Source organism: Siphateles boraxobius, unplaced genomic scaffold (assembly GCF_051911475.1).
Source record: "Siphateles boraxobius isolate OS27281-9 unplaced genomic scaffold, OSU_SipBor_1 66, whole genome shotgun sequence".
Classification (NCBI taxonomy): Eukaryota; Metazoa; Chordata; class Actinopteri; order Cypriniformes; family Leuciscidae; genus Siphateles; species Siphateles boraxobius.
Window position 1 is genome coordinate 10,243,599 of NW_027509193.1, and position 12,242 is coordinate 10,255,840.

General features: G+C 36.3%; 2 protein-coding genes across 2 annotated transcripts; both read right to left on the minus strand.

The window, feature by feature from the left end:
- Positions 1 to 2,428: 2,428 nt before the first annotated feature.
- ifnphi3 (interferon phi 3) lies at positions 2,429 to 4,454 on the minus strand. The gene is made up of 5 exons (XM_077213832.1): positions 4,329 to 4,454; positions 4,063 to 4,149; positions 3,820 to 3,966; positions 2,637 to 2,732; positions 2,429 to 2,536 (listed from the first exon to the last, which is right to left on the minus strand). Exons 1-5 carry the CDS (start codon positions 4,452 to 4,454, stop codon positions 2,429 to 2,431), a joined length of 564 nt encoding a protein of 187 aa, XP_077069947.1.
- A 3,457-nt stretch (positions 4,455 to 7,911) lies between these two features.
- rdm1 (RAD52 motif containing 1) lies at positions 7,912 to 11,375 on the minus strand. Its single transcript, XM_077212177.1, has 7 exons — positions 11,116 to 11,375; positions 10,666 to 10,845; positions 10,420 to 10,542; positions 10,142 to 10,304; positions 8,970 to 9,068; positions 8,803 to 8,882; positions 7,912 to 8,492 (listed from the first exon to the last, which is right to left on the minus strand). Exons 1-7 carry the CDS (start codon positions 11,278 to 11,280, stop codon positions 8,400 to 8,402), a joined length of 903 nt encoding a protein of 300 aa, XP_077068292.1. The 5' UTR covers positions 11,281 to 11,375; the 3' UTR covers positions 7,912 to 8,399.
- Positions 11,376 to 12,242: the final 867 nt, after the last annotated feature.

Consider the following 12,242-nt stretch of genomic DNA (forward strand, 5'->3'; position numbering starts at 1 on the left):
TACAGAATGCTCAAAGTTCGCAATCACTTTTAAAATTCTTCCTTTAATAATCTCCTCCATTTTAAATGAACTGGGAACAAAGTTCTTATCAAATAAAATACCAACACCACCACTAAGGGAAGTATTATGGCTTAAAAAGGATGAACCATTCCATTCTTTGAGCCATTCAACAGCATTTCTATCATCACTATGGGTCTCTTGCATGAAAAAAACATCAATTTTTTTCTGTCTCACTACCTCATATATTTCCAATCTTTTCCTTAAATCTCTGGCTCCATTCACATTTAATGAGGCAATGCGAAATTCACCCATAGCTTGGAATAAGATTATCCATAAAAAGCTGAGTAAGAGACAGGTCCCATGCATCATTAAATTAGTCTTCATTATCGCCATTAGTCAATTGATTTTGAACTTTGGTGACAAATTTCTTAAGACGATACACTTCTTTATCTAAGAAACATCCTTCAGTCATTGAACTCTTAGTCACTTCAACAAATCTTTTAAGATTTGGAAAGTAATCAACGACTTGTACACCTCTCAGATTTTTTGTCACTCTTAAAAAAGACTTGATTTTTTCAGTGCTGCAGTCGTGACATGGCCAATCACTCTGAGAACACATTGAAGCAGTGGAATCAGAAGAGTCACTCTCACTTCCAGCACCCTGGTCAGATTCACTGGCCTGTGCTTTTGTTTTTCTTACTTGTTTATTAACAATACAATCGCTTCTCATCTTCCTTTTCAGGGGTGTTTTAAACAAGCTTTGATCTACTTCCATCAATAAAACAGTATCCTGCTTATTCGGACTTTCAGCGGCAGAATCAGCATCGTTCATCTGACTCACTGGAACCGACTCACTGTTCTCATTAGACTCATTTTCCACCGAATCTAACTGTTCAGTGACCTGTTCTTCAATTACATTTTTTCCATTTCTTATTTCGACTGCAGGCTCCTGATTTACCCCAACATCAGTAGAGCTTAATTTATCAGCCTCTTTAGAATGAACCACTTCACGCTGTACACCCGAAGGCCCCGGTTTATTGACATTCGCGTTCACGTTACCGGTCGGACAAGCACGAATCTGATGACCCGTCTTTCCACATCCAAAACACCTCATAGAGTCAGTCGACACAAATACTGTGTAATCAAAATCATCTATTCTGAATTTCAAATTCAGATCAAGTTCATTCCCATTGTTTAAAACCATGTAAGTAAATCTTCTAAAGGAAACAACATGTTTCAACAGTTCAGACTTGCTAGCAATAGCGATCTTCTTAACAGGTGAAACAAGTTTACCAAACCGCGAAAGTTCTCTTACCAACACTTCATCCTTGATAAAAGGTGGAACATTGGACAAAGTCACCTTTTTAGCTGGTGTGGACAGGGGGAGTACAGATGCAAATGAACCCCGCAATTCAATGCCCTTTACCACTACCTCATTTGCCTTTTCCACTGTGCTCAAAAAAAGTACAATTGCATTGTTCATCTTTGAAGCAGCCAAAACGCATGCATGCCCAATCACATTTCCAACAGCTAAACTACATTCCTCTGCAGTTCCCGCCGCCACGATTTTAACTCCATGCCGACGCGTGAGGGAATCTAAAACTCCACCTGTGGGAGCCGCCATGGTGTACGAAAACACCGGCGTAAAACGCCCTCAAACCAAATTTATCACCCAGTCGCAACACATACAATTTTAACAAAAACACACACAAACAAAAACACCTACAACATAAAAAATAGAAGTTTGAAAAAGAAGCCACAGCGGGCACAAACACAGCTCGCACTCACCACGCACTCCACACTCTCACCTTCGCTCGCACATGCGCACAGAGAGAGAGAGAGAGAGAGAGAGAGAGAGAGAGAGAGAGAGAGAGAGAGAGAGAGAGAGAGAGAGAGAGAGAGATGTAGTTTAAATATCAACCTTAATATTCCACATACACCACCTGTATCTTATTTCATTTACTGATCCACCTTCCTTCATTTTTTCATCACACTCCTTTTTTATTGATCTGATTGACCTCTTTCATTCAGATATTTAAGGTAATAATTTCACAAATGATACTTTGATAACACAATATTCTGAGAGGTCAGTGTATTCAAAATGTATCTTTTATTCAGAAATTACAAAAAAACATACAAAAATACAACATTGTCAATGAATGAATAGTCTACTGGAGTCTTCAAGCTGTGAACTGTCCAGTGCTGAATGGAAATGGTGACGTAACAAATCAAAATCAAAAGTGAAACTGACAGTTATTTCCCTTACAGTGACCAGGCTTAGAAAGCGAATACACCTCTAAAGCCACAAAGGAGACAATAAATAAATAAATACATAAATAAATAAATACACAAATAAATAAATAAATAAATAAATAAATAAACGAATAAATAAATAAATAAATAAATAAGCCAACATGCGAGTAAGCATCTAGAGTTTTGTAGATCCATACATGATGTCCGAGTTGTTCTTCAATATGAAGTTCAGGGTGCGGAGAATCTCACTTCTCGCGATTTCCCATGCGCAGTAACTGAAATCCTGCGCAGAAAAAAAAATGCATTCAACATGAAAAAAATTATTACTGTATATAACACAAGAGGTATATATGACTACAGTTAGGTTTGGGACACAAGCGTACCTTTTCTTTCAGAGTTGAGGATATAGTCTCGAAGTAAACCTTGAGTGAGGCGTCTCTGCTGGGAAAATCCTGGGCCGCTTCAGACTTGCTCATGATCTGAACACATTTGCCAAGTTTACAATTAAATGTCATATACGTAGCCTACATATGGGTAAGATTTTTTTCTCTTGACCATAAATGACACACAATCTCATCTCATAGACGTTTGATGAAAGGCTATGGTATTTTAATTAGGTAATTTCATCTGAATATCAACATTAATTTAGTCAGTTGAAACTACATCGATGAACGATCTAATTTGGTTTCTAAATATAATAGTGATATATGACATTGTATTACGTTGAATTTATTTGTTAACGAGGGATTTGTGTACTCATTAATGTTTTTAGATTTGTGGAGTAAAAATTAGGCTATAGGCTAGTTTTCATTTTGAAGTGAAAAATAAAATTAGATAAAATATTGCCCCAAAAGGGCCATATTACCTCATTGGTGTTAATTGCATTTACAATTTAAAAGTAAAGCCACATCGTTCTTAAAGGGGCATCTCCCCCATCTCTGTAACATAGCCTACAAATCAGGCTATACAGCGCTCCATATTACTTGATTCTGATTCGTCAGTCGAGGAAGCCAGCGGTCAAATAGCCTATTTGTTTTAGCATAATGCATAAAATCCAGGGCACCAACTGACCGGTTCTACTTCCCGCGTCTCTTGTGGCTTCATGCGTCTCAAAACGCAATTTAAGTTTTTCGGAGCACTTAGGCCTATTCATTTTATGTTGAAAGCTTTTGATGCTAAAAGTTCAGGTTCAAGTTCAAGTTCAATATATAACACAATTAATGCAAACGAAAAGATCAAACCGCCAAAAGACTCGAACTGGATTGGGCTATAGTGAAAGATTTGCAAATGAATTGCAGCTAAATAATGACACAAATAATTAATCCTCTATAGCATAATATGTTCCCGTGTTTGTGTTGGGCTATTATTTTCTATGTTGTTAAGAACTATTTTTCGTAGCGGCAGCTTTGAGACAACATGCAACATAGCCTTTTAGGCAATAGCCTAGCCTAGACGAGGTCCGCGAATTACTTTTATAATCGAATGTAATTATAATTTATTTACGTAGCATTTGAACAAAGACAATATCTCCGAAGGTTAAGACATTAACAAAAATTAAGTTCTTACGCATTTGCTTTCCTCAATCTGCCGGTATACGATGCCTCGAAACTCAGTCATTTTTTCAGCATCCCACTGGTCTGGAACACTGTAGTCCTCAAACAGAGCGTCAATATTCTGGAGTGTCTGGTAAACAGCCTTTTCAACACCAGAATCCTTCAGAAACAGTCAAAGTTGAAGATTGACCTCATGTCCACAAAAACAACCTAAAGTAGCCTAGTGCAAATTAAAAAGGTTATTCAAAGTTTTTACCTGATCCTTGTTGCTGGACTCGAACACATTTTGCGGGAAAGATATGGGAACGTGGTCGCCCAGGCATTGCGATGGGAAAAGGCCACCCTAAAACAAAATTGTATTTAGTTAAAGAATAGCCTATAAATGCTCCAATCTTTTTTTTTTCTTTTTTTGCCTTCTATGAACCTTAGGCATATATAACGCCTAGCTTATATTTTTTTTAAATTTTTTTTTTGCCTTCTATGAACATTGTGCCTCTTAAAATTCTCTGCAACGATTCTTACCGCAGTCTCTATAAATGCACAGGTTTTCTCCATTAAGTCCTTCCGAAGGATGCAGTTTGTTGGCAATGACCAAACCTGCGCAAAGCAGAAAAAGGTGCACAGCCAGGCCAGGTAATGAAGATCCATTCTGACAGATGCCTATAGAGGATCGGAGAGCATGAATTTAAAGCAATAGGATTCAGCTATTTCAAGCAATAAAGAGGCTAAAGATTAATTATAAGCCTCTAATTTGACTGCTTACCTTGTTGAATTATTGTGTATCCTTCACAACTTGTGTTTGTTGTTATGTGATATACTCACAGCAGGTCTGCAGTTTATATACTGCATCTTGGATCGAAAAGTTTAGGGGGACCATTGATGACTTTCTGTTTTCGAGACGTCTTTAACTCTGCGGTTTGTTCTGATTATGCTGACTTGCGTCTTTCAGTGCATCCCAAATCAAGACAGATTTCCCCTTTATGAACGTTATGAAGCCACAAGACCATGTGTTAATCTCACGTTGGAGTCACAACTATTGCTCTTTTAATTCATCTGAAAAAGGTTTATATGGTATCTAAGAGCCCAAGGTACAAACGAAACCCAAATAAAATAATTGTGACTAAATGTGAGCAATTGTGGCAGATGAGTAGTGATATCTTTTGAGTTAAAACACGCATTGTGGCATGTTAAAACATGTTTGTTGTTCTGTTCACGATAGAACTAGTTGTTGATAATTTAACTATAATTCAGGCTACATCTGAAGGCTTAGTCACAGATGAGCTGATGGCCAAAACATAATTATGTTAAAACGTTTTCTAACGTATCCAAGATGATCAATCTAAATACAAATCACCGAATCATAAAAAAAGCCTACTAATGGTTGTGAGATTGTGTTGGCAGATTTTAGGCTTATATTTGATATTTTTATTATAATCAAAACAACTGATTTGCCTTGCGTCAAGTGTCAAACACTCGAAGCCCTTAAAAAGACTCTGGTAGGCTATAGCAGCACAGGTGTAAAAAAAAAAAAAAAAAAAAGAGTGAAAGGAGAAATGTTCAGTAAGTTACAATGAAATTAGGAGGTTAACCACAGAATATGCTTCTAACACTGCACTGTATATTTGTGACATGCTGTACGGTCATTTCCACATGTGCCTGCAATCACAGATCCTTTCTTTGGTAGATTTCTGGTCGTTATTGCCTCTGGTTTTGGTAGGCTAGGTCTCGGCCTGTGGTATTAAACCAGACCACAGTCACAAATGTTCACAGATTATTAATTTCAATATTTAGTTTTTTAAAACAATAAATCTGTTGACTGATGTTGATTTTAGGCTTCTTTTTAGACCAATATTTATTGTGAAAATTATTACGAATAATAAATAGGCTTTTGAATTGAATATTATTTTTTAGATAATATTATAACAATTTACTGTGCCGTTTATTTAGTTACATTTATAATATAAATGCCAATTATTTAAATTAATTTTGAGACAAAAGATTTATGCAACACTAGCAGACTGGGATTTGCCCAAGATGGCATGTGTGTGTGTTTTAATCTTTGTGCATGTGGCCATTTGTGGTTGTGGTTTTACTTGCAAGAAAAAGAAAAAAGAAAAAAGATTTGTCGTTACTCTTGGTTTGTTTCTAGTGAAATAGGATGAATGACTGTATATTTCAACCTCGTGGGTAAATGGAGAGACCCCCGCTGGCATTATACCTTGGAAAGTGAAAATGAGTACAAGGAACTGAAAGAGTATGTGCCCCAAGCTGTGATCACGAAAAAATCACATTCTTCTCTCCCTAACTGGGGTTGTTTGAGGGCAAGAGGAATCAAGCACTGCGTGTGCTGGTGGTTCTGCCAAGCGCCTCAGGGCTTGGCAGAACCAACCCGATCTCTGATTAATGAATAAACCTATCACAACCATAGGCCTACTCATCAACACGAGTTTATGACTTATTATTAGTCCAAACAAGTGGTAATGTCGTTCCCTGTAAACACACACACACCTCAACAAATCCAGTAGAACTAAAACTTTTGATATCAAGTTTCTTCATTTGCCAAAATGTGGAAATTCTCTGCTTTAATCAAACGCGAAAGCTAAATTTTATCTTCTAATTTGTAGCCTAATGCTTTCGATTTGATAACATCTTTACTTAATAACAAACATTCTCAAAAGTAAATAACAATATGAATATGAAGTCATTTTCAGGCATTTCTTTTCAAATGTTCATTTTGTAAAAAAATAAATAAAAAAATCCCCTAAGTCAACTTAAAAATTTTAAAGTCTTCGTCAAATCAAAATTGACACTACTTTGTTAGCGCACATCGAATGGAACTTCCGATTCACGGGGCTTTTAAGGCAGCACTTGAACTTAAGTTTTTAATCAAATTGGCTGAATAAACAATCATTTCAACTAATTTAAATTTAAAAATCTTTCCTAGTTAAATCTTGTAATTTTAAGTTGCAATTTGTTAAATTATTATACTTTTTTTACAGTATGATGTTTTATTAACAAAGTTCGGGAGGAGCACGTTCAGATAATTAAACCTAATTAAACACACATGGAGCTCACTCAGATAATCAAACCTAATTAGAAACGAGAGAAGCACACTCTGCTAATCAACTCAATCAACAAGTCAAGAGGTAGGCTATATACACGGCAAACTTACCTCCGTTCATTGACAGTTTAACAGCATCCCTCCACCACCCCATCTCCTCACTTCTAGTCCTAAATACACTTACAACGGGGTCGGGCGGAGTACTCTGGGTTCGGGCCAAACTCGGAGCGACTGTGTTGTCCCCCCGGACAGCACGCCAAATACGCATTAAACCTTATACACTCAAAATGTATGTAAGTGTGAACTCGTGAAGTAATAATCTGTCATTACATAATGCAGGAATGACATGGAAAAAGAAAACAAATAGATAGTAGGCCTCTGCATGTTTAAGCCTCAACATATATGTATTCACAAAACACAAGTATGACCAGAAATCATGACAACAAAAACAAAAATCTTTATCTCTTCAAAAACAATCCTATTTGATATTGTCACTGGACTGGAATAAGGGATTTTTGTATATTTTTTCAGTGCATGCAGATTGAATCATCTAAAATGCAGAATGAAGAGGAAGAATGTGTGTGTGCATAATTTTTTTTATACAGATTAAATAAGTGCCAGTCTGAGTGTTTCCAGTTGAGTTCTCCCTCTTCTATGGTACAATCAAAGGGTATTTTTTCTTAGGGTCTTCCACTGTTGCCAATGGCTTGCTGAGAGTACTCTTTTTTTTTTTTTTTTGTAACTGCATGGTATACTAAAAAAGTCCATGTACAATTCAATTGAATAGAAGCAGACACTGCCACCTAGTGTCAATTAGGTTAAGAGGCAAGCACATCAGCTCTAATCACTTCGACAAATAGACAAGAAATTATGGGTAAACAGAGTATCCTTGATATTATGTATTCAATCTACTGATATTATTCTTCAATCGAGATAATTCCATTTCTAAGACCCAAAACACATGATTAAACATCTATTCTACGAAGAAAAGACAGCCAACTGAACAATAATCAAAAGCAATGAAGGAAAGGGAGGCACATAGGATTAAAATACAATGTAGTTTTATTTAACACAGCAGAAAAATCATAACACATCACAACACACAAAAACCCTTTTAATGACAACATACTACAACCTCTTAATGTATTATAAGGTAGCACAAATACAAAATGTAAGTAATTTTAACAACAGGTTTATAAAGTTATAAGGTGATGCATTCTGGTTTCCCTCAATTCCTTATGAAATTACACAACTTTCTTTGCTTGACATCTGACCTTACCTTTAAACCTCAAAACTATGTGGCCACTTTATCAGCCACTTAAAAAAACAGAGAATTGCTTTGGAAATAGAGAAGAGGAATCTGGGGTCAGTTGCACTGAAATCAAGAGGTTTACCACAGAGTATGACCGTAACGCGGCACACGTTTGACATTATGGTCAATACCAAACATGAAAGAGAAAACATATCATTTTTGATGGTCACTTCTCTGGAAAATATTGGCAACTGTGTGGGTTGAGAAAGTTGAGTGGTGGTCAATGAGGCATGTCCCCAGTGAGGTCCCATGGGAAATCCTCCTCTGCATTACTGTCAGCACCTTCAAACTCATTCCAGGAGATGTCATTTACCTGACAAATTAAGTTATTTAATAGTTAGCTCTCTGATCAGCTAAACCACTGACCAACAGGACAAGAACTGAAAGTGACAGGCTAGTTCCTTATGCCAGATGTTCCTCATAGCAAAACTTATGAACTGATTTCAGTAGACTTGAACTACAGTAATCTGGTGAGCATGGGACAACATTTCATATATTTTAATACATGCTTTTCTAATAAAAAGGCAAATGATGACTGAAGTTTATAATTTAGTTTTCTGTAAATGGAATAAATTTCGATAAGTTATTGACTGAAGTGTTCAAAGATCTGGAGGAATACTTACTTGTATGACTCCTTCTGACTTCTCCTCTGGAAGGATCTCATCTGGATCATACTTGATTTCAATTGCTACTTTTCCATTTCCTATGAGACATTAATTACATGAAATGGATGTTACCACAGACTGCAATGTACATTGTATAATGGCTGTATAGGTTGTGTGATACTTACCCAAGATCATGAGAAGCACTTTTTCAAAGGCAACCGCCACAGCTTTGTCTTTGGCTCGTTTCATTAGTGTCCCTCTTTTTCTCAACTTTTCCTCCGGATCTCAAAAGATTTTAGTAGATGTGAACTTATAACATGTTTCACATGGAAAAAACAACAACTATATGTATTTGGCCATATCATCATGTAAGACTATTATTATATGACAAGAACAAGGTACAATAAATTAACAAAAAAGTAAATAAACAAATTCACAAACAAAGAAGTTAAATACTATATATATATATATATATTGAAAATAATTGAAATATTATTTTAATTTAATTATAAAAAGTGTTGGGGGAGATACATTACAAGTAATGAGTTACGTAATCAGATTAACTTTTTTCACGTTACTAAATGTACAACAAAATATCGGAGTTACACAAGTTACTGTTTTCCCATTTATTGACTGACCTCTTCTGTCCCCATGTTGAGAGAAATCAGCAGTAAGTACAGAGGTGTATTGTGCGCTGTGTAAACATGATGGTTATTGTAGTTCTAGACTAAACGTGAGCCTGAATTTACTCCTCTAACTTGCACCAAATAGATTTAGTGTTCCTTAAAATAATTAAAAACAGTTAAATGCAAACTCAGAACATTACACAAACTTGCAATAATCAAATATGTTAAATAACACAAATATACTTTATGGATCTAATTTCACTTTATTAACCAATGTCTTTGCTGCAGACCTTTGATGATCCACTGCTACCATACGAATAAGCAAAAATTAATAGGTAGACATCACATTTGCATTTAATTTTTTAGTTTTTATTGCTGAAGTAAGAGTGTCCCATTCTTCTGCGATCCAGAATGGCAGCACAGCAGAAAGGTATGTTTGATCTATGTCCTCTACTGTACAGGCATGAATTTGCATTACAAATAAGCAAGCCCAGCCCAGGTGAAAAAAAAGTAATGCAAAGTAACATAACCAATTACTTTCCATATAAAGTAACTAAATTAAACAAATCATTACTTTTAAAAGTAACTTTCCCCAATACTGATTGTAATTATGTATTATTATTTTAAAATATATTTATATGAGTAAATTGAAGTGTACTCATGTTTTCTAAAAAATCTGAATTTTCTAAAAAAATAAAATAAAGCATGTTGTTTGACTCAAGTCAAATCACCTCGATCATTGTCAATAATCTCCTCTGCCACACCAACCCCCTGGCAGCTCACGCCATGCTGTGGGAAAGTCAACTCTGCTATGCAGCCATATTTCAAAAGCACACCCTGGTCATCTGTTTCTTCTTGACACCCAGCATCCACACACTTTGAGATGTCCTTCAACTGTTGAAACACACAAAAAATGTTTGTTTACAAAGCCACTATGACCAGATGCACACTTAGCCTTGGGGGGAAATGAAGAGTATATTCAGTGTATATCATCCATTTTGATGCTTACAGTGATAATGCGGGTAGACCAGCCGCCAAAGCCCAGATAGTGATTAGCCAGGTTGTGACATTTGGAAAGGCTGAGAGGTTTAGTGCTATAGAAGGACAGATTCTGCTTTGTGCTCAATCGGACCTGAGGAGTTGGTTGAAGGAGAGAATAATATAAGCAAAATAAAATCAAACACTCAAACCATCTGTAAAATAAAACAAAATCGCATTACAGCTTTATCTGTCGTTGTAATCCACATTAGGCTACCTTTAAAGGAGAGCTTTGGAAAAGACACTGTTTATCAGTGGCCCGCTGAGCTTTGGATGCCTGTACTGATGAATAGAACTTCACCATTGTGTAGAACCCAGGTTCTGCCACCATGGCATTAGGACACACCTTCAAAAGGTAAAGAGCTCCAAATGCTGAATACACGCTCCACAGGGACTCCTAAGAAGTCAGGCGATACAGTGAGAAGTTTAATAAACAGTCATTAAGATTAAAGTTGGGTACATTCGTGCTATTACTGGTGATTTCGCACTAAAAATCCCTTAAGTCCAAAGTTGAGCAATCTAGATCTTGTTACGCAAACGTAATGCTCATACACATCTTTGGGCAAAAATTAAACATAACCTGACTTAAAGAGCAGGTGAATAGTAAATCAAGACACAATAATAATAATAATGAAGAAGAAATGTAATAATATAATATGGTTTTTACATAAATGTAGGCCTCTGAAAATGTTGGCTGAATGTCCCAAATAAAAATAGTTTTGTTGTTTTCGAGAGGGACTTTGAACTCAATTATATCGACCTCAATATCCATTGAGATATGGGTATAAATAAAGCGACCACTCGAAAACGGTGTTGTTGCCTCATACAACATTTAAATTCATTTGAAAAGCTAGAAAAGTTGAGTATTCAGTTGACACCACGGCTCCCCTCGGCTACTTCCGTAAACAGAATTGCCTTTCGCGCTCTTACTCTTGGACGTCATATGACGTTTTGCGCCGTGATTGGATCAGTGGAAGGATTTAACAAATGAGAACTTTCCGCGCAGCCCACGAACCAGAGCCATCTAACGTTATGTATTGCTTTTCTACGAACGTTCTAGAAGAGTTTAAATAATAACGAACATAATTTATAAACATTTCCGAATGTAATCTTGTCTCGTCATCTTGTTATTATCATAGAGACCTGCAGCAGTGCATCTTAGAACAATAAGATGGTCCTGTTGTGGCTATTTATTTCGGTCCAATTTTAACTTGTTCATTGTAGACGGACGCCTTACCAGACTTAGATGAATATCCGAGGCTACGAGTAATTTTGAGACGGGCAGAAAAATGAAACCACACAGATACAGAAGACAGGTTGGATGCAGTTAAAAACTTTATTGGATAAAGACACAGGGCTTCAAGAGAACAACATGATCTAACAATAAGGGCATAATCTATCTGACAGACAGACAAAAGTTTACATTCATACACTTGGGAGTGAACCTAACCATCCAAATGACAAAAGGCAGCTTTAGCCATTTTTGGAGCCATGATATACTAATGTCAAAGTGATTTGGGCACATTTGAAAATAAATTGATTAGCACCACTGTGAAATGTTAAATCAGATTCAGCCTTGATTTATGAGCACTCCCCAATGAGAAGAATAAATACAATAGTAGGGTTTAGATATAAGGGAACTAGAGAACAGACCTAGCCATGCCTGGTTGACATTTCCTGCATATATAAGATCAGATAATAATTAGGCCTACTTTAGGAGGTTTTGAGGACTTAGACTGGTTTTATATTTGCAGCAAAGCACACAGGCTTAGACTAGCACTACATTGGCGCCCT